Source organism: Saccopteryx bilineata, chromosome 1 (genome assembly GCF_036850765.1).
Source record: "Saccopteryx bilineata isolate mSacBil1 chromosome 1, mSacBil1_pri_phased_curated, whole genome shotgun sequence".
NCBI lineage: Eukaryota > Metazoa > Chordata > Mammalia > Chiroptera > Emballonuridae > Saccopteryx > Saccopteryx bilineata.
Genome location: NC_089490.1, coordinates 308,127,946 through 308,154,797, shown reverse-complemented (window position 1 = coordinate 308,154,797; position 26,852 = coordinate 308,127,946). Strand labels below are relative to the sequence as shown.

The window sequence follows — 26,852 nt, the reverse complement described above, 5'->3', positions numbered from 1 at the left end:
AGGTTGGTGTCCAGGGGCACAGGCAGAGGAGGGTGAAGAATGAATGGGCTAAGGACAGGGGAGTCAAGCAAGAAACAACCAGCACAGCTGTTACCTGGTTAGAGTCGATAGTTGATACCTGAGACTAAACTCTGGAATGCTTTATTATTTCTCACGGTCAAATGGCACTTTCTGGTAATATCAATGGATGGCAGGTGATGGTTAATTTTGTGTGTCAGCTTGGCTAGGCTCTGATGCTCAGCTGTTTGGTCTCATACTAGTCTAGATGTTGCTGGGAAGGTATGGTATAGATGTGATTAACATCTACAATCAATCGACTCCAATATTATCCTTGACAGTTTGAGTGAGACTCATCCAATCAACTTAAGGCTGTAAGAGCAAAAACTAAGGTTTTGAAAGAGAAGGAATTCTGCCTCAAGACTACTGTAGAAATCTTGTCTGAATTTGCAGCTGCTGGCCTGCTCTACAAGACTTCAGACTCATGACTGTAAAATCAGCTTTTGCCTATGCTGCCAGCCTAGCAGGATTTCGAACTTGCCAGACTTCACAATCGCATGGATGAATTCCTTAAAAATCTCAATCTCTCTCTCTCTCCCCTCACTTTCCCGTTTCTCTAGGGAACCCCTACTGATACAGCAGGAATGTGGGCAGTAGGGCCTCTTGCACACTGTTAGGGAGTATAAATTGGGACAGCCCCATTTGGAGGACAGTATGATGGTGTCTACCAAATATTGGTCATTCCAGTTCTCCATTTTTACCATTTCTCTAAAGCATGGATTGTAAGAAAGAGCAAGTAATAATAAACAATTCAATTGTCTATCAGTTGCCAAATGGCAAATAATTTGAGCCAGGTAGCAATTACACATTGAAGGTCAGTGTCAGGGAAGACATCAGGGGTGAGCTAGTGAAGCCCTCTCTCTCAACAGCTTAGGGAACCGGACACTGGAAATGGGGGTAACCCACCCACGGCACATTGAGCTGTGGCTAAGTTTGCACCCGCACTCCTCACATTCATCACATGCGTTGTTAGCTTCAGGCTTTGCTTTTTGATGATAGTCCCTGTCCTACTTCTTACTAGAGTCCTCAGTGCCTCCACCCACCACATCCAGGCCCTGTGAAGACCCTGGGCAGAGGTGCCCCAACTGGGGGGGGGGGTACAGCTCTCCCACCTGAGACTTCCCTTGACTAATAAGACTGCAGGGGGGAGAGGAGTCTGAAGGAAACCCACAGAAAGCACAGCAAGGCTGGATCCAGGCTGGGGAGGTTCTGCCAGGGCCTGAGTGGCACCCCTTTCACCGCCTCTGGCTTGAAGAGGCATAGGTGAGGTCTGAGCGGGCCGAGTGGCACCCCTTTCACCTCCTCTGGCTTGAAGAGGCATAGATGAGGTCTGAGCACTTGGTCTCCCAGCCAAGAGCTCTGCTTAACTTGGCAAAGGGGACCAATAAGAAGCCTGTTCCTTCAAACACTAGTCCCAGGGGAGATTTGGGCACTCCCTCCCCAAAGTGCTCAGTGATTGCTGCTGTAGTGCTGGCCACAGCCCCACCCCTCACACGGCACACTGTCCGCTCTCTTCCCTGGGACAGTGCACAGTGCTCTCTCGGGTTCCAGCGGGCCGGTCTGATAGACCCATTTGAGTCAGTAGACGTGCATGGAGTAAGAAGGTGGGGGGTGGGATCCCAGCTCTGCTATAACTAGCTGTCTGACCTTGGGCAAGTCATAGTTTTTTAGGGGAGCCACATCCATTAAATGTCACAGAATCACTACAAGGAACAAAGTGAGCTCATTCACATGAAGGCACTTTGTAAAACCTGGAGTAGCAGAGAGAGGAGGACGTCTGTAGGTGGATTATCTCCGGTGCTTTCACACAGACACCTCTGGATGAAAGGGAAGTCTCATCTCAGTGTGGCTCCAATAGCTGACCACCTGCATCTATTTAGCAAGCTCTGGAGGCATTCTGATGCGCCCTGAAACCTGTCAGCAGAGAAGTGACCTGGAATTGGACGCACTGTGACAGCAAGTGGTTGGAAGTTAGGTGGGTTGTCCGGAATGATGGCAGGACTAGACTTTGCCCAGGTGCAGGGTTGGCCCCAAGTCTCAGGGAATCATAGTTCTCATCCTCATGCCCTGAGACTAAGAAGGAGCCGTGGGCAGGATGGTGTCAACCCCCTTTACTGCAGGGACATCAGGTTTGGAGGTGCTAGTCCCTCCAAAGGAAGGTCAGAAAAACACTCTAAGTCTTGAAAATATTACTTTTTATAAAAGTGTTATTTTGGCTATTTGAAAGTGAGTAGGGAAGGTCTATGATTTTGGCGCTCCACCTGCAGCAATAAAGGCAGACACATAGGGTGGAAAATGTCTTCTCCAGTAATTGCCTCCGTCAACAGAGGAGGCTTAGGGCTTAGAACTGAGGCCCTTATTGTGCAGGAGGAGGAAAGGCCCTGGCAAGGAATGCCTTCCTCCTCTGCCCCCCTCCCCCACACGGCTGAAGTTGATCCCTGCCAACAGGCTCAGAAAGAGGAACATCCACCGGGAAAGGATGTCTCCCCATCAACCTCTAACTTCAACCATGGTCAAGCAAGCCTAGCTCCCACCACAACCCTCCAGCCTGCATAGGTTGGAGGGGGCGCCAGCAGCCTACGCTGGGAGCAGAGTAAGGGAGACTGCCCTGTGAGGCTCTTTCCCTCTCCAAGGCCTGTGAGGAAAAATCGACTCTCCTTTCCTTCCCTCTTTCCTAAGGAGCTGGGTGCCCTGTGGGAGCCCCGAGAGTTCCCCAGCCCTGAGGTCTAGTCCTCTCTGCCTTGCCAAATGCTTACCACCCTCCAACCCCAACCACAGCCCCTGCTCATCCAGGAAACCTTTTGCAGCTTGTCCGTCCTTCCTCCTTGGGAGTCCTCCAGCATCCAGCTCAGCTCAGCTCTTCATAGCACAGCTTCTTTATATTGGAAGGTGCTTTTAAAGTGAAGGGGCCTTTGAGACATGTGGTGTACTTGTCTTGGGCTCTCTTCACTGATAATAATATAATACTGACAGTGAGCACAATGCTGTGCTGGACATGTGACATGTATGAATTCACTTCAGTCTCACAGTTAAGCTCCTTTCTAACTGAGAGAGCTGAGGTGGAGAGGTAAAGTAACTTGACCCAAGACTGAACAGCAAAGAAGAAGCAAGGCCAGGATTTGAACCCTGGAAGTCTGGTTCCAGAGTTTTTATCCCATCTCTTGACTGTTGACTACTGTCTGGCTTGCTCATCTATGTATTTCTCTTCTTCTTACATGCAGAAGATCTGTCTTATCCTTCCCTAGTAACATCCCCCCATCCACAACCTCTCCCTACCACACAGTGGCTGAGCATTCAGAGGTACTTTAAAAGGTGTCCCAAGATTGGTGAATGAGAGAATGCAGAACACTCCTCCTGACACCAGGTGGCAGCATTGGCCAAAAGTTTGTCAAGTACAAAATTGAAACTTTTATTTCTGGTAGAAATGATAAATACTTTGCATTAAAAATCTGGAATTCAAGTTTTCCTCATACTTCATGCTCCCTCCCTGTCCCAGAACCCTACAAACATATTTCTGTTTAGAAGGGGAAAGGTGGTACCCACACTTGTGGCCAACTCTGGGTCTGGGGAAAGGCACAGGTAGTCTCAGAGCTGGGAGGTCCCCGCCTGTCCCAATGCAGCCTCGAAGGCCAGTGATGCAAACAACACATTATGAGCTGGTGCAGGGGCTGCAGCATCAGTCCCAACAACCCCCTCTCTAGGGCAATGATCCCCTCCTTGCTGTGCAGTTGACGATGCAAGAGGGCCAGCTGGTTGGGGAGGGGGTTCTGTGTGGGGAGGTGGGTATGACAGGCGAAGACACCTTTTAGGGTCTAAACCTTCAAAGAGTTACATAGAAGAATCACAGGCCATGATGCTTTGGTTGCTTGAAGGGGGGGGGATAAAGGAGGGATGAGAAGTGCAGTGAGGAGAACCTCCTTCTCCTGTCTTCAAGGAAGGCACACAGTGGGAGTGGGAGCTACCTTCATGAGTTTACCCCTGCTGTGCCACATCCCTTTCACAGTCATGAGTGATGGGGCCAGAGGCTCTGGGATTAGAGGAGAGGAGGGGAGAGGAGGGGAGGGGAGGGGAGGGGAAGAGAGGGGATGGGAGGATAGGGGAGGGGAAAGGAGAGGAGGGAGGGGGAGGGGCAGAGAGGGAAATAAGGCCTCTTTGGGGTTGGGGGAAGAAGTGGTGAGCCCTGAGCCCAGCCGGCTAGGGGTCCTCATCCCAGAGACACAGCTGCCTCTGAGGCACATAGAAGTTGAAACTGTAGGTCTTCTGGCAGCTGCGGATGCCGCACTTGTAGGGCACTGGCCGGTCACGGCTGTGGCAGTACTTGAGCATGCAGGGGTACCAGGCCAGGCTCAAGCTGTAGTGGCACATACAGGGCATCCCTCGGTCCCTCACCTGCCCGCAGCGAGGTAGCAAAGCCTGCTCTGTGTCCTTGGGCAGAGTCTTGAACATGGAGCTGTGCACACCTGGAGGAGAGGGGCAAAGGTCAAGAAGGGGAAAACGGGGGCCGCTCCTAGCAAGGGGCCAGGGCCATTCCGTGCATGAACTCTGTGGGGAGCCCGTCACCCCCGTGAGCTAAGTATTCTCATCCCTGTCTCGCAGGTAAGAAACACAGCCCAGAGAAGTTTAACAGTCTGTCACACGGTAGTCAGGACTATAACATGGGTCTGTCTGACTCAGGACCTGTACTCAGCCCTGCTGCAACCCGACACTTAAAAACATCACTAAACTGGACTGTGATGGATAACGGTGGGGGCAGAATAAGCAGGCAATCAAGAAAAGCTTAAAGGAAATGATATCTGAGTAGGAACAGGCAGGAAGGGCCAGCACATACACACTGGAAGCTCAGGATGGCCAGAGCACAGGGTAGACAGACGTATGTACATGACGGGTGCTGGGGGAGCCGACAGGGACCGGGGACCTGGGCCCTGGCCCAGCTCAGTAGCTGCAGGGGGCCAGCATCAGGGTGCAACCCACTGGGGACGTGTGTGGAAGGCATGACAACTCTATGCGGCATTTCTAAACCCAGTGCCGCCCCAGAAGGGGCAGACATTTCTTCAGTGTGAAGCCCGCTGAGCAGAGGGACCAGAGACCTGTCATTGGAATGGTGACCTTGTCCTGTCCCCTCTATACAGAGGACCTGAGAATAGTCTTGGGGAGAGTACAAGGAGATGTCCCAGGGATGAGGCCATACAGGCCGAAGATCATGCAAAGATGGGAGGAAGCTTCGAGACCCCAGGGAAAGACACCGGCACCAGGGAAGCTGTCAAAGGAGGAGGGAAGTGGATTTCTTAGAGACGGCAGCAGAGATAAGCAACGGGAGATGAGTATCTCTGGGCCCCACCTGGACCCTGGTGCCTGTGCCCCCTTATATGACAGAAGGTCCCATCTGTGTTCTCACTGAGGTCAGGGATGAGGTGAGGTTTGCCTGGGAATCTCCCTCCCCAGGGCCCCGTGGAGTCACAGTTCTGTGTGTCCTTACCTGGCATGGGTCCCTTTCACCTGCCTGACTCTTCTCGCTGAAGAGCCACGCAGACGTCACTTCCCTAATCAGTCGCGGCCTGGCTCAGGGGTCCCCTCCCTGAACTCCCACACCTCATCATTGCAGTCTATGGTATTTGTGAACCACCAGTGGGCAGCACCCAGCTGACCTTGCTCCAGCCAGAACTTGACATCCTCCTGGCGGGTGTAGATGGCATCCACCGCCTCTGCACACACATTGCGGAGGTGGGGACTCAGCAGCGCCCCCTGGCTGAAGTTTACAGCGATGTCCATGTGGAGGTGCTCCAGGCCCCGCACCTCCTCTGCCTGACGCACTGCCCGTGGGTTTTTCTGTGGGGAGGACAAGAGCAATTCCCACCGGGTGTCGGAACGTTCCCTGCCTATTTCCCCCTGATCACTAAGAGTCAGTCAGACAAGCCCAGGGTGGTTGTCTTGAGAACGCTGGGGCCATCGGCAGAGTGGCAGTAAGGGGGCACCCAGCCCCCACTCCAACTGGCAGAGAAACTGTCTAGCCTTTTCAGCAGGCCACCGGGCTGTCCTCTGCAGCCCGATGGAGAATTCAGTCATGCTGCTGGGGGGCTGTCCCAGGGTAAGTGACCTCTGGAGTTCCGTGCTCTCCAACATTCAGGAAACTGAGTCTCTCTCGGAAGGGCGGGCCCATGGGGAATGGTCTGTGGCAGGCAGAGGTTTTGGAGGGGAGGTACTTTGTCAGGGTTCCCCAGATAATGATGGTGGCACTAGACCTGAAGGCAGATTCAACTGTTGAGTCCCAGCCCCTAGCCTCCATCATAAATGTGGAGGAGCTGACATCAGGGACCGGAAGAATATGGGAGTTGGGGGTTCAGTGCAGCTTAGAGATCTGGGGCAAAGTCAGGGGGTGCAGGACTAGAGGGAGACAGGGGGTACCAGGTCAGGTGCAAGGTGGGAGACTGGGCTTGGGGCCACGCTGGTTGCAGGGGTGAGGGCTCTGGGGCAGAAGCCGGGCCAGGGCAGGCCCAGCATAGGCACTCACCTGTCGAAGCTTGGCCATGGCCTCACTGGGGATGATCTCATTGTGGTGCAGCCGGGTGACAAAGCAGAGGGCCTGGAACTGGCTCTGGCCCTTCTCCAGCTCCCCCAGGATCAGGGCCCGGAAGATCTTCACATACTGGAAAAGGGCAGAAGGATGCTGACCAACTAGAGGAGTGTGGGGCCTTCTCATCTGCTTGCCTGGTGCTCAGCTCAGGCCCTGGAGAGGACATGAGCTTGGACACTGCCTTGCAAAAGACACCTCCCTCCTGTTGGTCTAGGAATTTTTATCTTTCCCACTTATATCAGTGACTAAAAGAAAGAATACACCTCAGATATTCCACAGTGAACTGCTAGAAAGCTTTACAAAGCAGAACTGTTTAAAAGTATAGATCTTGGCCTTGAAGGGAATAGCACCCTCTTGGCGCTTGGTTCCTTCACAGCTGATGCTTCCCCTAAGTGGCACCCTGTGTCACTGATCAGGGTGGGTCAGGACCCCAGCAACCACATGACCAGGGCCTCACTGGGGAGGGTTGTACTTTCTACAAGTACAGATTCCAGGGTTTCTCTTGCTGACCTTCTCATCCAGGTTTGGGGAAATGCAGAGATATTAGTGCTCCTCAGAATTCTTCCCATGCTTCTGACTAGCCAGGCTCCTGGCCACGCCATCCCAGATGGAGGTAGTAGGGGCAGGGCAGGGTTATGGCAGACAGCTCCGCAAGCTGCCTGCAGTTACTGTCTGACCTGGGAGAGCTGGCATGGCTCACCTTTCCCTTCCCTCTGCACTTCCCCTTTCCCCGCAGGGTTACTAATGGCATTACCGGCAGGCTGAGGGCTCCTTCCTGTTACTGACTCACTGCAGGAATGGGGGAGGCTGGAGTGGGGCCATGGGATGGGGCCTCCTTCTCAGCTGACCGCTGGAACCCTGTGCGGACTCGCCTGCACCGAGGTCTCTTCCTGCTCTCACCCATCTCTGTGTCTTTCCTAACTATTCCCAGTGAAACGTTATCAGGTCCTGGTCAACAGTGGTCTAAAGCTTTCAAGAATCTGTTGCCTAGGAGATACCCTGATGACAATAACAAGTTTCTTCTAGGAACCCCGGTGGCCCTGCATTGGCACTGAGAGTATCAAGTCCTGTGCAGCTCATCTTTCACCACATGTGCCCTGGCCTCACTCACGGAGAGAGCTCCCATTCAGTGTGCCCACCATACACCTGCTGCAGTGTAAGTGCTCTGAGAACAGGGTCTAGAGTCCCCCTTGGGTTCCCGGCACAGGCAGCGAGGGGCCTCTGGTTCCACCCCAGCTCGGTGATGAATTAGCCAGCACCCAGGCATATCTCCCCGGCTCCCTGAGCCTCATTGGTAAAATGCAGATGAGAACACATTTACCCGGCACGGCTGTGGTGAAGACGAAATGAGTTAGTATGGAAGGCAAAGCAGAACGACCACCCAGGGGAGGTGCTCAGAAAATACTAGCTGTGTGATCACCATCGTTGCCGGTGATCAGCTAATGTCACAGGTGACCTGACAAATGACTGCTGTCACTCCCTAAATCCTCATACACTTTGGAAGTCCTCTGACTTCACAAGGATGTTTCTCTTATTTTGCTTTTACTGTCAACGATCTTTGAAACAATGAGGTGTGGGAGTATATGGGGAGATTTTTCACCAATATTGCAGAAAAGGAAACTGAGGCTCAGCTGGTGAGAAAGGTTCCATTAGGTTCCTTATAATCCTAGACTTGTAGGGAAGGTGAATCAGAGCTTCTGTTCAACAGGAAATCTGTCCTTGGGCCACATGTCTGGAATCTCCTTGCCCCACTAGCCTGGCATCTGATCCTCTATTTCCTCAGGTCAGCTAAGGGGAGACAGGAGGCTGATCTACTTGTGTACTTCCCACTCCAGGCCGCTCAATTCCTGCCTGGAGACTTGACACCAGACCTCCGTTCCCAGGGTAGTTTCAGCAGTGACCCTTTAAAAGAGTCCTATCTGGAATATTCACAGCATCTCCTGCAACACCACATCTCCTGCCAACACCCTGTGGTCGGAGGAATGCTGAGCGGTCCTACTGCTTGGGGACATCACCAGCCCACCATTAACAGAAATATTTATTTGAATTTTTAGAACAGAACAGAACAGAAGATGAAAGACATCTGAGCTTTCCCCCTGTATCTATATTAAATGACAATGTCAATAACAACAAAAATGCTATCAAAATGGGTACATAACTGGAGGCGAAGAGAAAGAATAAGGATTTCTCATTGAAATAGAATATTTCCTTTGTATCTCTTATTTATTTGTGTAGGACAAAGATTTATTGAAGTTTATAACTGGAAGGGACAAGTCATTGTTAGTATGAGTCAAAAAGGATATACTCTCCTGTTTAAAATTTTTACAACAACGGGAGGTAACTAACTTGCTCAAGGTCATGGGACCAGAAGGAAATGTAGCCGGAACTTTAACCCAGGCAGTCTGACTCTGAAGTCTGAGCAATCTTAACCACAATGCACAACTGCCTCCTAGATCAAGTAGCCCGATTTCCTTGATGCCTAGCTAGAGGAACAGAAGCTCAGGTCCAGAAAGGTAGTGCTGTCTGCCCTTGGCCACACGGCTGGTGAGTAGCAGAGCCCGGATGAGACCCTTCTTCCAGCTGTGCCTGCCCATCTGGTGGTGGGCTAGGAGCCCTCTGTACCCCTCCCCGGAGAGTCTGGCCGCACCCACCCATGGTTCTGTGTGACATCAGACTCTGAATTCTCTAGTCTTCTTAGTCTTATTTCTCCAGAAAACCATATTCCTCTCGCTGGTCCCTGGGAGGGCATGGGCAGCCCTGGTTTCTGGATCTCTTTGGCTCCACCAATCTGACCAGTGCCCCTCCTACCTTCTACTCCCTATTCCTCAAAGTCACTACTAAGGTTCCAGGTTCCCTCTAGCAAAAGGGAAGGGAAAGGAAGGGAAGGGAAGAGGCCTCCCCTGCTTCAGAGACATCAGGCCAGATGTTAAGGCCAGGCTTCCTCCTCACTGGAGAGCGCCTTGGGGGCATTCACTCAGATGTGGCCCGGCACCCAAGACTGATGGGCATAGCTGGGAGAGAGCCCATGGCAGGGGGCTAGAGGCAGGGCCCTCTGACCCAGGACCAAGGCTACAGCTCCCCAGATGAGAGATTTCTGTAAGGCTCCTTCTCCCAGGAGCTCCTAGGACGTGCAGCTCACCAGGAAGAAATGTATGCTGCAGTACTGGGGACGAAGTCGGGGCCACACGGAGGGTGTGGCATGTGTGCTGCAGAGAGAGAGAGAGAGAGAGAGAGAGAGTCCACTGAAGTCCTCTGTGGTCCTAGTAAGAAGCAGAGTAGGTATGCTCTAGGAGAGCACAGTAGATAAAAACAGAGGCTCTTGAAGCAGTATTACCTGTGCTCAAACCCTGGTTTTGACGACACCAGTCATGTAACCTTGGGCGATTTACTTAATCTCTCTGCACTTTAGTTTCCACATCTGTGAAATGATTAAACGTAGAGTACCCTCCTCAAGGGATGATGATGAGGAAAACTGAGTGAAAGGTTTCAGAACATAGTCGGCTGACCTCTTTAAGTTTCTGTACTATATTGTTGCAACCCCTGGCTCTTTTCCAACTGATCCGTTCTAGACCTGCAGAGGCAGGAGGGAGAGTTTTTCCTTGAGAGATGCACCTGAGACCCAGAAAGGTCAGGTGACTGCTCTGGGGCTTGGAAGTAATCAGCAAATCAGTGGGAGAGCACTGATTAGCTACCAGGCTGGGGGCGGGGGGGGGGGGCAAGACTAAGGCAAAGGCCCCTGTCTTCACGAGACTCAGGAGGAGGCTGACCTCTTACAACCAAAGTCAGTGCATTACGATAAGGCCTAAGGGTGAGGTTTATGCTAAGTGCTACATGGCAAAGGATGGATGAAGGAATGTTTGTTGTCCCCTTAATGAAAGGGCTTGAGTGTCCCCTTAATGGGGGATGAGTGGAATGGAAGACTGCCTAGAGTGAGGGATGTTTCAGAAGTCCTTGACACTCAGAGGAGGGGCTTTCTGGCAAAGAGAGGCACTGACAGAAGACAGGAAGGTGTGAGGGTCTCAATGCCCCAACCCGATGGGTCCTACACTCTGTCAGCTGATCTGCCTCATCCCTTCAAAGCCTACTTTGTCCCCTCCATAAAGTGTGGTCCCAGAGGCTGGCCTCCGGGTCTCTACGGTCAGCTCCCCTTGCATTCGCTGAGCACTGGATCAAAAAGCCGGCCATTCCCAGAATGAGCAAGGCCACACACCTTTTCACCAGTCGGTTCCCCGCAGGAATGGCCTGTTCCTGTCTGCTTTTCCCATTCACAGGCCATACAGCCATAATCTTGCACACAGACTTACTGTTTCTCAAACTATCTATCACACGCAGTTGTTCCCAACATGTCAACAGTGGCACTAGGGTCCCCAATGCCTGGTCTGGCCCCAGGCTCACACTGTAGCTCAGGTGCACATCCCCATCCCCCCCCCCCCACCCCAGGTGCTCATATGCACACATTTTCTCCCTTGCAGCCCCTCCCTGGGCCCACCACCCACCCTGTTTTCTCAGTGTCATGTGTAGCAGCTCTCAGTCTTCCGCACCCTCCCCCTCACTGAGTTCCCCCAGTCTCACATGCACCCTCACACAGGATGTCAAATGCACCTTCCTTAGTCAGCCCCCACCCATGTAGTGTCTCTCCCAACACTGCTTTACACACATCCTCTCATGCACACATCGCCCCAGCTTTGGCCAAGCAAATCCTCTCTCCTCGTCCATCCCTCATGCTCCCTCCTCTCCCTGCTGCCTTCCCTCCCGCTGGCTCTAACCTCCCTGCGTGCCCTTCTCCAGAAAGCCCGTACTGGGTAGGGGTGGTGAGGCTCTCCTGTCTCAGACCTTACTGCCCACCCAGCCTGCCACCACAAGGGAACCGAAAGCTAAAGGGGCAAGGTTGGCAGCACTGCCCCTTCCTTCAGTGCCCCTCGCCCAGCCCACCGGTATGCCACAGTGTCGTGCAGCCTCCTCTCTGGGGTCCTCATGAGCAGCCCGGCCCCTTCACCCCCATCCCCAAATTACTCCTTGCTCTGGAACAGCTGGCACTCTTCCCTGGCAGTTTCCTCTGCCATCTTGGTCTCATTTCCATCACACTAGAGTGTGTGATTCTGAGGCCTGGGCTGAGCCAATCTAAATATTTATTCCTCTGCTCCTGGCTGGGGCTGCTCTATGGCTAGAGAAGGGGCCAGCTTCATCAGCCGGAGAGCCAGCCAGCAAACGATGCCTTCCTAACCCTGTACTGGCTGCCCTGTGGGGGACACAGGAGCACGCTGGCTGCTCTGCCCCAGGATCCTTGAACATGGGTGAATGGAGTCAACCCAAAGCTGACCAAACACGTCTCCAGGCTGGTGCCCAGGGGCTTAGGCCACTCCCATTACCAAATATATGTGCAGCCTCAGGACCAGACTGAGGACAGAAGCTGCCTGTTAGAGGGCAGTGCCCTCTGCCCCCTTCCACCCCCATCCACTCGCCAGTCCCTACTGCTCTGTCAGCCAAATCCCAAAGGTCACCACTGTCCTGACTGCCACAGGAACAATGTGAGCTTTCATGTAGATCATCTGGGCCCCAACGTCCTGCTGACTCAGTGTTCCTGAGAGGGGCTCTCGTCTCCCTCTCACCCAGACTCCCAGCCCGACACCCTCTCTTGCTCCCCCTACTTCTCTGAAATCCTCCGCAGGGCAGCAACATAACCATTTGCCAAATTCAAGGATGGAAGTTCCTAATAATTCTTTTGTCCCTAGAGCAGAAAAAAAAGATCTGGAACAATCTGCTGAACAGGACAAGGACAGAGAGTGGGGAGGGGGTCCTTGCCTGGGACCTGGCAAGGGACTCTATTTCACTTTTCACAATAAGCCTGAAACCATCATACATTGGCCCTGTTGTATTCCTGTCATGTCTGAGCCTGGGGCTCAGAGAAACTGTGGCTTTTCAACACAGTTGGTAAAGGACAGAAAAATGTACACAGTGAGTGTTCAGTAATATCTGTGAGATCTCCTAAAAATGGTCCCCAGAGCCCTGCCCTTCACCCCATCTCTCTAGAGGCCATGTAAGGAATGAGGGAAGAAGAGGAGAGTCTCAGGCACAAAGATGCCAAGGAGTCGGTAACTCAGACTTCCCGGGGCCACCAGCTTGTGGTGAAGGCCCAGCCCGAGTTCGCACAGAGGAGCGTTTCTCCGTGGATCCACTCCTCCATACCAAGGATTTTCTTCAGCCTACTTCTTCCCTTTTGCTATTTCCCTGTTCAGATTTCTTCAGCCTTCTGGAAGGAGCCTACTTAAATTCCACAATTTACACAGCCAACTGGGATATAGTGTGAGGATTCTTGGGCTCTAATCCTGTACATTTAATGACTGGATCTTGTCAAAGTCACTTCATAGCTCCGAGCCTCCATTTATGCATCTGGAAGATAGAGGTGTTATGTACCTCATGATGCAGCAGTAAAAATCAAATGAGGCCTGACCGGGCAGTGGCGCAGTGGATAGAGCGTCGGACTGGGATGCGGAGGACACCCGTTTGAAACCCTGAAGTCGCCGGCTAGAGCCCAAAGGTCACTGGCTTGAACCCCAAGGTTGCTGGCTTGAGCCTAAGGTTACTGGCTTGAGCAAGGGGTCATTCACTCTGCTGTAGCCCCCCAGTCAAGGCACATATGAGAAAGCAATAAATGAACAGCAATCAATGAACAACTAAGATGCCTCAATGAAGAATTGATGCTTCTCATCTCTCTCCCTTCCTGTCTGTCTGTCTGTCTGTCCCTATTTGCTCCTCTCTGACTCTGTCTCTGTCAAAAAAAAAAAAAATCAAATGAGGCCAGATGTATGATAGCAACTAACGGTAAGTGGTATGATTGGCTATTCGGTATGTGAGATCCAGATACACACAAGTCTTATCTCAAGGCTGGACCCTCTGTCTTCCTGTGGAACAAGAGTGTTTCCTGAGTTTTTCCTTCCCCTTTCCCCCATCATCACCTCTCTGCAGCTTGGAAAACCTGGTAGGGAAGAACAGACCTTTTCATCTCCCTACCCTCTTTCCAGCAGGCCACCCACTTGTTCCGGGGCTAGTTTTCACTGTCTGATTTGGACCTTTTCCTAGGACTCCACCTGGCCACAGGCATTCGGGGTGGAAGGGAGAGTGGAGATACTTGCCAAGCTCAAGGGAGCACATCTGAATCTTTGGGCAGGGCTACTGATTCCTGATCCGTGGGAAATTCCACAGATATGGCAGAGGGACTGCTTTTAGACCCAACAGCCCTCATGGACATGAGCTGGGTTGTTCCTCTCAGTGACTTCTCATAAACTCTTATGAGCAAATGCTCTGAACTCTAAAAGGGTTAGGTCTCTCTTGAAAGCAATTCCTCTGTTCTTCAAGAATACATCCTATCACATGCCTTTAGCCATATCATACCTAAGGGGGAGACTGGTTCCTACAAGCTTCTGCCTGACGTCATGTGATGTGATATCCTGTTAGAATAAACAGCCTCAGGTGGCCATGTGGCCACCTGTACATTCCACATCTTCACTATATCCAGCCTGTGCTGCTCTCCAGGCCAGGAGACCACAAGGAAGAGACTCCGGGCTTTCTATCCTATTCCTTCCTCTGGCCCCCACTCACCCACCAGTGTCCAGGTCGGACTCAAGTCCCAATCTCCTCGAGTCCTTCAGAGTGACTTTGAACTGGCCCATATTCCCATATGGCTCCCCGTGGCTCCAGCCCATGGCCCTTACAATCCCCTCTCTCCACATTTGTGAAGTCTGTGGCTCCCGTTGTATCCATCACCCCAAAACAGTTGCACATGGCTTTCTCATATCTCTCAGCCCCACCCTTCCCATTCGGTCAGCACCAAACCATGCCTGGAACATGACTCATCCCTTTCCCCAGCTTTTGAACACTCAGACTGAGGAACAAAGGGGGAAGAGAGCATGGACAGGAACAGCAGCCTGGGGGAATGGGATCAAGAAGGTTGTCACACAAAAAGCCAGGTTAGGGACTGGCTTTGGAAGCCACCGAGCTATGGCACATCTTTTAGAGCCTTGGCTCAATCTGCCTGATGGTCAGCAGCAATTGGACAAGACTTGCAGTAATGCACAATGGCCATTTGATTGTTCCAAGCTATTTGTGGAGTTTGCAATCTTTGCCTGGGCTCTAGGTTAGGTGTCCTACAGCAGGCTGATTACTACTACTGCTTCACTGGCTTTAGGTCCAGTGTGGCAGTGTGGGGAGAGCCAGATCCTGCTGGAACCTTGCTCCTGGCAGGGGCAAACAGAGGGTGAGAGGGGCCATAGGGAGGGGATTGGGTGTGAGGGGTGCAATGCACCCAGCACAAGGGGCTCAATGCTGCCCTGGGTAGATATGAAGGACAAGGATGACTACTACATGTTCCTAAGGGCTGGCTATAAATTTTGGAGTGTGATGATTAATTTTATGTATTAACTAGACTGCATTACGGGATGCCTAGGGAGCTAGTAAAGCATTATTTCTGGTGTATCTGTGAGGCTGTTAACAGAAGAGATTAGCATTTGAATCAGCAGAATGAGTAAAGACAGTGCTCACCAATGTGAGTAAGAATCATCCAATCCACTGAAGGTATAAATAGAACAAAAGGTGGAGGAAGGGCAAATTTTCTCTCTCTGATTGAGCTGGGACGTAATCTTTTGCGAGCAGACATTGGTGCACCTGATTCCCAGGCCTTCCAATTCAGACTAAACTACACCAATGGCTTTCCTAGGTTTCCAACTTGCAGATAGCAGACAATGGGACTTAGCTTCCATAATTGTGGCAGACAATCTCTCATAATAAATCTTTCTACTTTTCCATGAACCTGACTGGCTCCTCCCCTTCACAGGAGATACACTAGCCCCACCCTCCCAACTCTTGATGGTCCTGCCCCACCAAGGTCTCTGCAGGATTAGGAACAGACTGAGTTGTATGGCTCTGAGGTGGGGCCACTCTCCCATCTTCCCCCAAGCTGGACTGGTACCTCCCCCTGATGGGAAATCCACTAGCCCCAACCTGGCAACTCCCAGTGGTCCTGCCCTGATGAACTTCAGCTCCTAAGAGAATCATGGAGAGACTGAGTTGTGTGGCCTTAGGATGGAGGCCATTTTCCCCTCACAGGCCCAACTGGTGCAGAGTTATCCCTTTACAGGGCCAAATTTGGTCTGTTTGGGCCTGATAAACTATTCTGCCTTACCCTGATGATGCCCTGAGACTCCTCCCCAGCTCAAAGGTCTGTGGGCACCCGGTAGGTGGCAAAAAGACTTGGTATAACCTGGAACATCTGCTGAGTGGCCTCAGACACAGCACTGGCACTGAGATTGAAGCTGTATCAATCTAGTGAATACCACCTGCCCCTAACTGGTGACTTACTGAGAACCTATCTCATACAACTCAAGTGCAGCCAGAGATTCTTTCAGTGACTGAGACAAACAGGGAGCTGCAGGTAGAGGTAGATGCAGGTGGACCGCAGGGTGCCTTGGGGCATCTGCTGACCTGCCCTTGGGCTCAGTGTTAGTAAAAGCTGGCTTGGTGCATAGCTTGGTCCTTCCCCCCCACACCTAGACCCAGGAGGGGCAGCCACAAACTGTGGGTTGCTTTATAGCTACAAACAGTTTGCTCAGGGTCAGTTGCAGGCAGCATCTGACATTGACCTGTACCAGAGTCCCTCCCAAAAGGCCTTAGAACCAATATACCCAGTGGCCAGCTTCGGACAACATCAGAGCAAGATCCAATTAGCATCGCAAATGGCATATCTAAAGGGAAATCTTGGAAGGAACCAGACCTTGCTGAGGCAAATTCTACTTTGTGTGGTCAGCACCTGCACAGCAGCTCACATGCCATGGTCAGAGCTGAGCCTCAGTCACCCAGCCTGATGTTAATCTAAGCATGAATAGGCCAATAGCAATCAAGACTCAATTACAACAGGAGGGCCCACATAACACATACAGGGACATTCCTGGATTACCCAGCTCAGATGATCAAGGAGACTGTACCACTGGATTCCACTGGACATCTACTACATAAGGCGATGCTACTATGACAAGGAGACAGCAGACCTACCTAATACATAGAAACAAACACAAAGAGGCAGCCAAAATGAAAAGACAAAGAAATATGCCCCAAATGAAAGAAAAGGAGAACTCTCCAGAAAAAGATCTAAATGAAATGGAGGCAAGCAAATTACCAGATATAGAGTTTAAAAAATGGTTATAAGTTTGATCAATGAACTTAGTGAAAACTTCAACTAGTATAAAAAAGGATATAAAAACTACAAAAAAAGAACCAGTCAGAAAAGGAAACTACAATATCTGAAATGAAGAAATAGACAGTAGGTTGGAAGAAGCAGAAGATCGAGTCAGAGACTTGGAAGACAAGGTAGCAGAAAACACCCAATCAGAGCAGGAAAAAGAAAAAAAATAATAAAAAAAGATAGTTTAAGGCAGACATTTTCAACTTTTTTTTCTCATAGCAGACATAAACTAAGGGAGTGGCTTCTTGGTTTTTAGTAATTAGTTTATGTGTGCCATGAAAAATAAAATGTTGAAAATCACTGGTTTAATGGAATTTGGGACAATGTGATGCATAACAACATCCCCATTATAGGGGTACCAGAAAAAGGAAAGAACAAGGGAAGGAGAACCTATTTGAAGAAATAATGACTAAAACATCCCTAATTTGGGGAAAAAAACAGACACATAAGTTCAGGAAGCACAAAGAGTCCCAAACAAGATGAACCAAAGGAGACTCACACCAAGAGACATCATAATTAAAATGCCAAAGGTTAAAGACAAAAGAGAATCTTAAAAGCATCAAGAGAAAGTTACTTACAAGGAAGCTCCCATAAGACTGTCAGCTGATTTCTCAACAGAAACATTTTGGGATAGAAGGGATTGATACAAAAAAGTGGGAAATGCAACTTAAAAATTCTATAACCACTGTATAAGACACATCCAATTTTTAGACCCTGAATTATTTTGATAAGGGTGCATCTTATACATGGGAAAATACAGTATATACTGTCTACTAGAGATCCACCTCAGAATGGAAGATACACATAGACTTAGAGTAAAAGGGACAGAAAAATATATTTCATGCAAATGGAGTAGAAAAAAAAAGCAGGGGTAGCAACACTTATACCAATCAAAAAAGATTTCAAGCCTGACCAGGCAGTGGTGCAGTAGATAGAGCATTGGACTGGGATGCAGAGAACCCAGGTTCGAAGCCCCAAGATTGCTGCTTGAGCATGGGCTCACCAGTTTGAGTGCAGGGTTGCTGGCTTGAGCGTGGGATCACAGACATCATAGACATGACTCCATGGTCACTGGCTTAAAACCCAGGATCTCTGGCTTGAGCCCAAGGTCATTGTCTTGAGCAAGGGGTTACTCCCTCTGGTGAAGTTTCCCCTCCTGGTCAAGGCACATATGTGAAAGCAATCAATGAAAACTAAGGAGCCACAATGAAAAATTAATGTTTCTCATCCCTCTCCCTTCCTGTCTGTCTGTTCCTATCTGTCCCTCTCTCTGTCTCTGTCTATCATACACACACAAAAGACTTCAAAACAAAGGCCATAACAAGAGACAAAGAAGGACATTATATAATGCTAAAGAGAAAAATTCAACAAGAGGATATAACCCATGTAAATATTTATGCACTCAACATAGGAGCACCAAAATATATAAAGCAAATCTTAATGGACATAAAGGGAGACATCCACAGTAATAATACAGTCATAGTAGGGGTTTTTAACACCCTGTTGATATCAATGAATAGATCTTCAAGACAGAAGATCAACAAAGAAACAGCAGCCTTAAATGATACACTAGATTAGATGGATTTAATTGATATTTTCAAAGCATTTCACCCCAAAGCAGCAGAATATACATTCTTTTCAAGTGCACATGGAATATTTTCTAGGATAGATCACATGTTAGGAGACAAAATAAGTCTCAATAATTTAAGAAGACTGAAATCATACCAAACATCTCTGACCACAATGGTATGAAACTAGAAACCAATGACAGAAAAAACAAAACAAAACTGAAAAATATACAAGACATGTAGGCTAAATAACATGTTACTAAACAATTAATGGGTTAACACTGAGATCAAGAAAGAAATCGAAAGATACCTGAAACAAATGAAAATGAGCACAGAGCAACCTGAAATCTATGGGATACAGTGAACGCAGTGCTGAGAGGGAAACTATAGGCCAGTATCTCTAATAAACATAGAAACTAAAATCCTCAACAAAATATTAGCAAACTGGATCTGGCAATACAGTAAAAAGATCATACAGGCCCTGACTGGTTGCCTAGTGGATAGAGCATTAGCCTAGTGTACAGACATCCTGGGTTTAGTCTAGTGTACAGACATCCTGGGTTTGATACCCAGTCAAGGCACACATGAGAAGTGACTATCTGCTTCTCTCCCTTTACCCCTTCTTTCTCTCTTCTCCTCTTGCAGCCAGTGGCTCTACTGATTCGAGCATTGGCCTCTGGTGCTGAGGGTAGCTCTGTTGGTCTGAGCATCAACCCCAGGTGTTGAGAATAGCTTGGTTGATTTGATCATCGACTTGAGATGGGGGTTGCTGGGTGGATCCTGGTCAGGGTGCATGTGGGAGTCTGTCTCTCTAACTCCCCTCCTCTCACTTAAAAAAAAATCATTTACCATAATCAACTGAGATTTATTCAGGGGATGTAAGACTGGTACAATATCTGCAAATTAATAAACATAATACACCACATAAACAAAATGAAGGATAAAAATCACATGATCATATCAATAGATACTGAAAAAATATTTGCTAACATCCAATACCCATTTATGATAAAAACTCTCAGCAAAGTGGAACTAGAGGAAACATATCTCTACATAATAAAGGCCATATATGACAAACCCACAGCCAACATCATACTCAGTGGGAGAAAACTAAACACATTTCCCTTAAGATCAAGAAAAAACAAGGATGTCTGCTTTCACCAGACAGTACTGGAAGTACTAGCCTCAGCAATCAGACAAAAAGAAAAAATAAAAGGCATACATAGTGGAAAGGGAGAAGTAAAACTGTCATTATTTGTAGATGGCATAATACTGTATATAGGGAACCCTAAAGATTCCACCAAAAGACTACTAGAACTGATAAATGAATTCAGTAAAGTGGCAGTAAAAATCCAAAATTGGTTTCATTTCTATACACCGATAATGAACTGTCAGAAAAGAGATATAAGAAAACAATCCCATTTAACTCCATCAAAAATAAAATACTTAGAAATAATTTTAACCAAGGATGTAAAAGACCTGTACTAGGAAAATGATAAGACATTGAAGAAAGAAAAATTAAAGAAGATGCAAATAAATAGAAGCATATACCATGTTCATGGACAGGAAGAATTAACATCATTAAAATGTCCATACTACTCAAAGTAATCTATAGATTCAATGCAATCTCTATCAAGATATCAATGGTATATTTCACAGACTTAGAACAAATTTGCCAAAAATTTATATCAAACCACAAAAGACCCTGAATAGTCATAGCATTCTTGAGAAAAATGAACAAAGTTGGAGAAATCATGCACCTGATTTTAAACTATATTACAAGGCCATAGTAACCAAAACAGCATGGTACTAGCATAAAAACAGATATATAGCTCAATGGAACTGAATAGAGAGCCCAGAGATAAATCCATGCCTATAAGATCAACATATCTTTAAAAAAGGAAGCAAGAACATGCAATGGGGTAAAAGACAGTCTATTCAATAAATGGTGTTGGGGAAAGTTGGACAGATACATGCAAAAAAATAAAACTAGACCACCTTCTTACATCATATACAAGCATAAACTCAAAATGGATTACAGGCATAAATGTAAATCCTAAAACCACAAAACTCCTACAAGAAAACAGTCCATAAAACCTTAGTTTTACTTATAGTTTCATTAATATTAGAAGCTGACCTTCATCTTTTCTATCCAGACATACCACTCAGTTTCTTAGCAGATCTATTCAACAGCTTCTATTTACACCTGACATTAATTTCCTTTGATGTTCACAGCCTAAATGAGAAGGCTACCACAAGCATATTTATGAAGTATACAGGATGCCTTTAAATGATGGCAGGTATTTTCCTCATTAAAGCAGCCATAACAGACATTTAGATATGATGCTGTCCCTAATCTTTCTCCTAATTAATGACTACGATTGCAACCCAAATAAGATCAGGCAGTTAAATGTGATAACATTTCAGAAGCAAAGAAAATATACCACAATTTTGAAATAGCTTCTTACCTAAAAATAAAGTCAATGTTTGAAAAAAAAAAAAACCCATATAACCATATAAATAACCATATTCTTATAGCAGTATTTTTTTCCTGATATATCTCCTTGGGCAAAGAATGTAAACAAAAAAATAAACAAACCAGACTACATTAAACTAAAATGTTTTTGTATAGCAAAACTGTCAATAAAATAAAAAGCCAAACCACTGAATGGGATACATCTGATAAAGGGTTAGTATCCAAAATTTATAAAGAACTTATACAACTCAACACCAGAAAGACAAACAATCTGATTTAAAAAATGGGCAAAGGATCTGAATAAACACTCTCCAAAGAGGACATACACATGGCCAATGGACATATGAAAAGATGCTTAATTTCACTAATCATCTGAGAGATGCAAACTAACACCCCAATGAGATATCACCTCACACCTCTCAGAATGACTATTGTCAATAAGTCAACAAAACAAGTGTTGTCCAGGATGTGGAGAATAGGAAACTCTTGAGCACTGTTGGTGGGAATGCAAATTTGTGCAACCTCTTTGGAAAGAAGTTACCTCATAAAATTAAACATGGAAGTTCCTTATGACCCAGTGATTCTACTTCTGGGAATATATTTGAAGAAATCCAAAACACTAATTTGAAAGGATATGTGCACCCCTATGTTAACTGCAGCATATTATTACAATAGCCAAGATCTGGACGCAGCCCGAGTGCCCATCAGAAGATGAGTGGATAAAAAAGCTGTGGTACATTTACACAATGGACTACTACTCAGCCATAAAAAGAAGGAAATCTTACCCTTTGTGACAGCATGGATTGACCTGGAGAGCATTAATCCAGTCAGAGAAAGCCAAGTACCACATGATTTCACTTATATGTGTAATCTAATGAACAAAATAAACTATAAAACAAAACAGAAACAGACTCGTAGATAGAAAACAGACTGACAGCTGTCAGCGGGGAGGGGAGTTGCAGGCTGGGTGAAAAAGGAGAGGGATTAAGCAAAAACACCCTCAGAGACACAGACAACAGTGCAGTGATTATAAGAGGGAAAGGGGAGTGGAGAAGATCGAAGGAGGTATGGGGGGATAAATGGTGATGGAAAGGAACTTGACTTAGGGTGGCGAACACATAATTCAATACACAAATAATGTATTATGTAATTGTACACCTGAAAACTATATAATTTTATTATCCAATGTCATCCCAGTAAATTCAATTAAAAAAAGGCTCTGATACTTTTACACAATGGAATATAACTTGGCCATAACAAAAAAAAAAGAAATCTTACCTGTTGGGACAACATTGATGGGCCTGGAGAGCATTATGCCAAGTGAAATAAGCCAGTTAGAGAAAGACCAATATCATATGATTTGACTTATCTGTGAAATCTAATAAACAAAATAAACGAATAAAATAGAAACAGACATAGATACAGAGAACAGACTGACAGCTGTCAGTGGGGAGGAGGATTGTGGGCCAGGTGAAGAGATTAAAGAAAAATAAAACTTCATAGACACAGAAACAGTATAGTGATCACCAGAGGGAAAGGAGGGCAGGAGGAGGTAGAAGAGGGATAAATGGGGACGGAAGGTGACTTGACTTCGGGTGGTGAACACAAAATACAACATACAAATGATGTATTATAGAATTATACAGCTGAAACCTATATAATTTTTTTTTTTTTTTGCATTTTTCCGTAGCTGGAAACGGGGAGGCAGTCAGACAGACTCCCGCATGCGCCCGACCAGGATCCACCCGGCATGCCCACCAGGGAGCGATGCTCTGACCCTCTGGGGCGTCGCTCTGTTGCAACCAGAGCCATTCTAGCGCCTGAGGCAGAGGCCACAGAGCTATCCTCAGTGCCCGGGCCATCTTTGCTCCAAGGGGCCATCTTTGCTGCAATGGAGCCTTGGCTGCGGGAGGGGAAGAGAGAGACAGAGAGGAAGGAGAGGGGGAGGGGTGGAGAAGCAGATGGGCGCTTCTCCTGTGTGCCCTGGCCGGGAATCGAACCCGGGACTCCTGAATGCCAAGCCGACACTCTACCACTGAGCTATCCGGCCAGGGCTTCCAAATGTTTTTGGTACATGAAACAAAAGAAACACCACATCCAGGCCTTTTTACCTACAAGAAAAATTATTACTTCTAAATAAAAGTTCTTGTGGAAATCAACCAAAGACCATGAGGCCTGAGGCCTTAGAACTGAGGGGACAATAAGAGAGATTCACCTGGAATGATGTGAACTGGGAAAGGCTTAAACGCTATTCCACAGGCTGTGGCCACCTTGGCATTCCCCAGCTCCACCCTGCCCTGGGCTAACTGAGAAACCAGAAGCTGGAGGAAATCTTGGAGAGCTGGTTCACTTTCTGAGCCTTTTACTCCCAATTTCACCTTTGCTGATGAAATTAGAGATGCCAGGAGAGGGTGTGAAACACCAGCTTCTGGGTCAGGGGCTATCCTGAAAAGGACTTCAGAAATCTAGGTGGAGGTTTGAACCACTGCGGGAATTAAAATGGAACTCCTGAAATCAGCAACAAATAGAGTCTAACTGGGCAGTCAACCCTCCTACTATACCCTCAGCCCCAATCCTCAGTCCTCCATGGCACTGCCACCTGAGAGCTCTCCCCTCCTTGCCTTCAGGGTAGAGCAATAACATATTTCATGCTGCAGCTAAAGGCTATAAAAGCTTAGCCCTACCTGTCGCCTCTTTCACTGCTGTCCTAGTCACAGCCTTGGCTGCTGGAGAAGTCCCAGTGATGGGGGGGGGAATCTCTCTCCGGGATTTCAACTCATTGAACAATGGACAGTGGGCAGGAAGGTGGGAGGCTTACCCTGACCCACTGCTTATTCTCAAGGGCAAAGGGCTTCAATGGAAGGTAGGAAGGGAAGATTAGAGATCTCTGCTTCCTGAGGGATCCAGACATTAATTGGATTTTCTGGGAAAAGAATAATATACTTGACAAAATTGCCGTGGAGTTCAGGTGAGGAATAGAAGGTGTTCTGGCCCCATCAGCTTCTTTCTTGCCACACACAAACTCACCTGGTCCTACCTAATCTGAGAAACCTAGTTGGGGCTTGCTGAGTAAGAAAGAACAACAGTCTTCCCAACTGTGACCACTTACCTTCCCCCCATTCTCCATAGTCTGTCTATGTCCCATGTCAATGACAATTCAGTAGTCCTGGGACAGATCAGTAGCCAAGACCTGCCTCCACTGTCCACTGGATCTCTTTTCCCCCACCCCACCCCATGTTATACATGGCAATTTTGCTGGGTCCCTAGCTGCCTCTCAAACTCTGCCCCCTCTCCTCTCAAGCTGCTAGGCTTTAGGAGACAGAGGTGGCTTACCCAATGGTCCCACAAACCTGGCCTTCTCTGGCTCTCCAGCTATCTGATTGGCCTCACCTGTCCACTCCTCCAAAGACACAATAGGGCCTCTTTTTATCAGGAGAGAGGTTGGGGGTGGCTGTAGGAGATCAGGAGTACCAACCATCTCTTCCTTCAGGACTCCTGATGTTGGGTCATTGCAGGGTGGACCTTCCCAGGTCCATTTGCTAATAAACTCCCAGCATCTTTACTCTACAAGCTCCCTAACCTTGGGGGCCAGGTCCACCTTCTGGTTTCCTCCACAACATACATGCACACACTGAGTAGAGGCTGGTCTCTGCTTCCCTCCCACAATTGGGGCCAAAACATGGAGGTAAGGCCTGATCAGGCGGTAGCGCATTGGATAGAGCATCAGACTGGGACGCGGAGGACCCAGGTTCAAAACCCTGAGGTTGCCAGCTTGAGTGCGGGCTCATCTGGTTTGAGCAAGGTTCACCAGCTTGAGCCCAAGGTTGCTGGCTTGAACAAGGGGTTAGTTGGTCTGCTGTAGCCCCCTGGTCAAGGCACATGTGAGAAACCAATCAATGAACAACTAAGGTGCCACAATAAAGAACTGATGCTTCTCATCTCTCTCCCTTCCTGACTGTGTATCCCTATCTGTCCCTTTCTCTGTCTGTCTCTGTCACAAAAACAAACAAAAACATGGAAGTAAGGAGTGCCCAGCAACGCCCTCCCTCCTGCCCTGGGGAAATGTGAAACAAGAGTAGGTGGTTCATAGACTTCACCAAGATGTCAGGACTGCAAGGCCTGGAGCCACTTCATTGTCCTATACATAGTTGAGTAGTGGCTCAAAGAAGGGAAGGGACTTGCCCTAGATCACACAGCAAGATTCCTGGCCTTGGATTTTTCCGGCAAGAGCATATAGAAATTACTCCAAGAGGAAGTCAGGGTCATTGACATTGACTTCTGAAAGAGGGTCTGCACCTGGTGGTCCTTAGCGAGTTGGAAGAGGAAGTAGGGAAAGGTCTGGTCAGGGAGTGAAACAGGGCTTGGGCACCTGGATCAGAGAGGTGAAAGGCTGGAGGGAGGTCTCCAAGGGAGCAGTGCAGGAGTTCTTTGGGGCAAAGGATGGGGCCAGGTCTGGGCGCTGGGGATCTGGGCAAAGAGATATAAAGAAGAGCCCTGTGCAAACTTGGGTAAGTGCGTCTTTCTCCCGGGCCCGATTATTGGTTCTGCAGGCCTGAGTGCAATGGGGACCCCGCGCACTTAGACTCGAAGGTCTCATCCTGGAGAGTGAGCCTGCCTCACCTTCTTGAAGTCGGCAGTGAAGGAGACGAGGGTGCCGTCGGGCTTGCGCAACTCGAGGCTGATGTTGTCGTTGTCGCTGTCCGCCTGCAGGCTCTCCTCTGTCACTTGGCCGTCGGGCAGCCGCACGCGGACACGGAGCTCCGCCGGCGCTCCGGACCCGGCACCCACGCCGCGCGGCGCCCGCAGGAGCTGCACCAGGAGCGGCAGCAGCAACAGCAGCGCCCGGGACGCCGTGGGGACTCCGCCGCAGCCTGACGGCCGCATCCCCCTAAGCGGCTGCCGCCCTCTGCAGCCCCGGGACGCAGCGCGCGGGCCGGGAGACGCGCTGCCAAACTCCGCTCAAAGTTGGTGGCAAGTTTGGGGCGCCTAAGAACGGCTCGTCGGGGGCTCCGCCGCAGGTCGCCCGCGACGTGGCGGGGACGCACGGAGGCTGCGCGCCCCCGGCGGCTCCCAGGCAGGCACGGCCCTCCCGGCCCCCGCGGCTTCCAACTACGGTGCTCAGAGCCTCTGTTGTGCACTTTTCATTCAATCCCACCCCCCCGTCACTTCCTTCAGAAAACAGAAACCACCTCGACCTGTCTTAAAGAGACCGCGCACCTTTTGGCCCTTAAAGGGCCCGCGGAAGTTCCCCGCACTCGTGTGGCGGCCAGAGGATAGAGGGGACCGCTGCACAGCGGCTTTGTGGGAAAAGGGCTTTCTCAATCTCCCTCCCTCCCTGCCGTGTCCCGTCAGCGACCGGGCTGTGGCAGGGGTTGGTTCTCCAAGTAAATCCCTTCCTCCCAGCAAGGGCGGGACGGGTGACTCTTACCCCGCCTCCCCCCCCCCCCCTTTTTGGTTTGTTCTTGTGCCACGTGGATGAAATAATCTGGCTTGGTGTTTTAGGGGTTTTGTTTGTTTTTTTAATTTTTCTGACAAAATGGATTTCTGAAAAGCTTCTGAAAAATCAGACCTCATCTCACACTCCATCTTTGGGCCGACCTAGTCTGGAGAGGGGAGCTGAGGGCGTTCCCTGTTTGACATCCCTCAGGTGTGAGATCTTGATAAGACAGGGCACCTCTCTGGATGCAACCCTCAAAGCCCTCACATTTTGTAAGCCTCTGTGTGGCTTTCTTTTTCATACCAGCCTCCCTCTCTTCCCCTGTTCAGGGCCTTTTCCTCAGTTCTGCCCACCTCTCCAGAACCCCTTTCTCTGTAATAGTCTGAGCGAATCCAGGGAAATTTTAGAGTCCAGGCCATCTGGAGAATGTCCAAGTACATACTCAGGACACTGGTGCTTGACCATCCCTGGCTCTCCACAAGCCCCCAAAGCCCTGCCATGAACTGTGT

The 26,852-nt window shown here is 48.9% G+C and overlaps 1 protein-coding gene across 1 annotated transcript; it reads right to left on the bottom strand.

The window, feature by feature from the left end:
• Positions 1–1,879: 1,879 nt before the first annotated feature.
• OAF (out at first homolog) lies at positions 1,880–26,253 on the bottom strand. Its single transcript, XM_066247093.1, has 4 exons — positions 25,527–26,253; positions 6,566–6,700; positions 5,703–5,883; positions 1,880–4,517 (listed from the first exon to the last, which is right to left on the bottom strand). The coding sequence occupies exons 1-4, from the start codon at positions 25,788–25,790 to the stop codon at positions 4,252–4,254; spliced, it is 846 nt and encodes a 281-aa protein (XP_066103190.1). The 5' UTR covers positions 25,791–26,253; the 3' UTR covers positions 1,880–4,251.
• Positions 26,254–26,852: the final 599 nt, after the last annotated feature.

Excerpts from the sequence above, each read along its gene's own strand:
- OAF (XM_066247093.1), bottom strand. The coding sequence starts at position 25,790 with ATGCGGCCGTCAGGCTGCGGCGGAGTCCCCACGGCGTCCCGGGCGCTG. Across the intron at positions 6,701-25,526 it reads TCACTGCCGACTTCAAGAAG|TATGTGAAGATCTTCCGGGC; the intron begins GTGAGGCAGGCT and ends GCCCTTTTCCAG. Across the intron at positions 5,884-6,565 it reads CCATGGCCAAGCTTCGACAG|AAAAACCCACGGGCAGTGCG; the intron begins GTGAGTGCCTAT and ends TCCTCCCCACAG.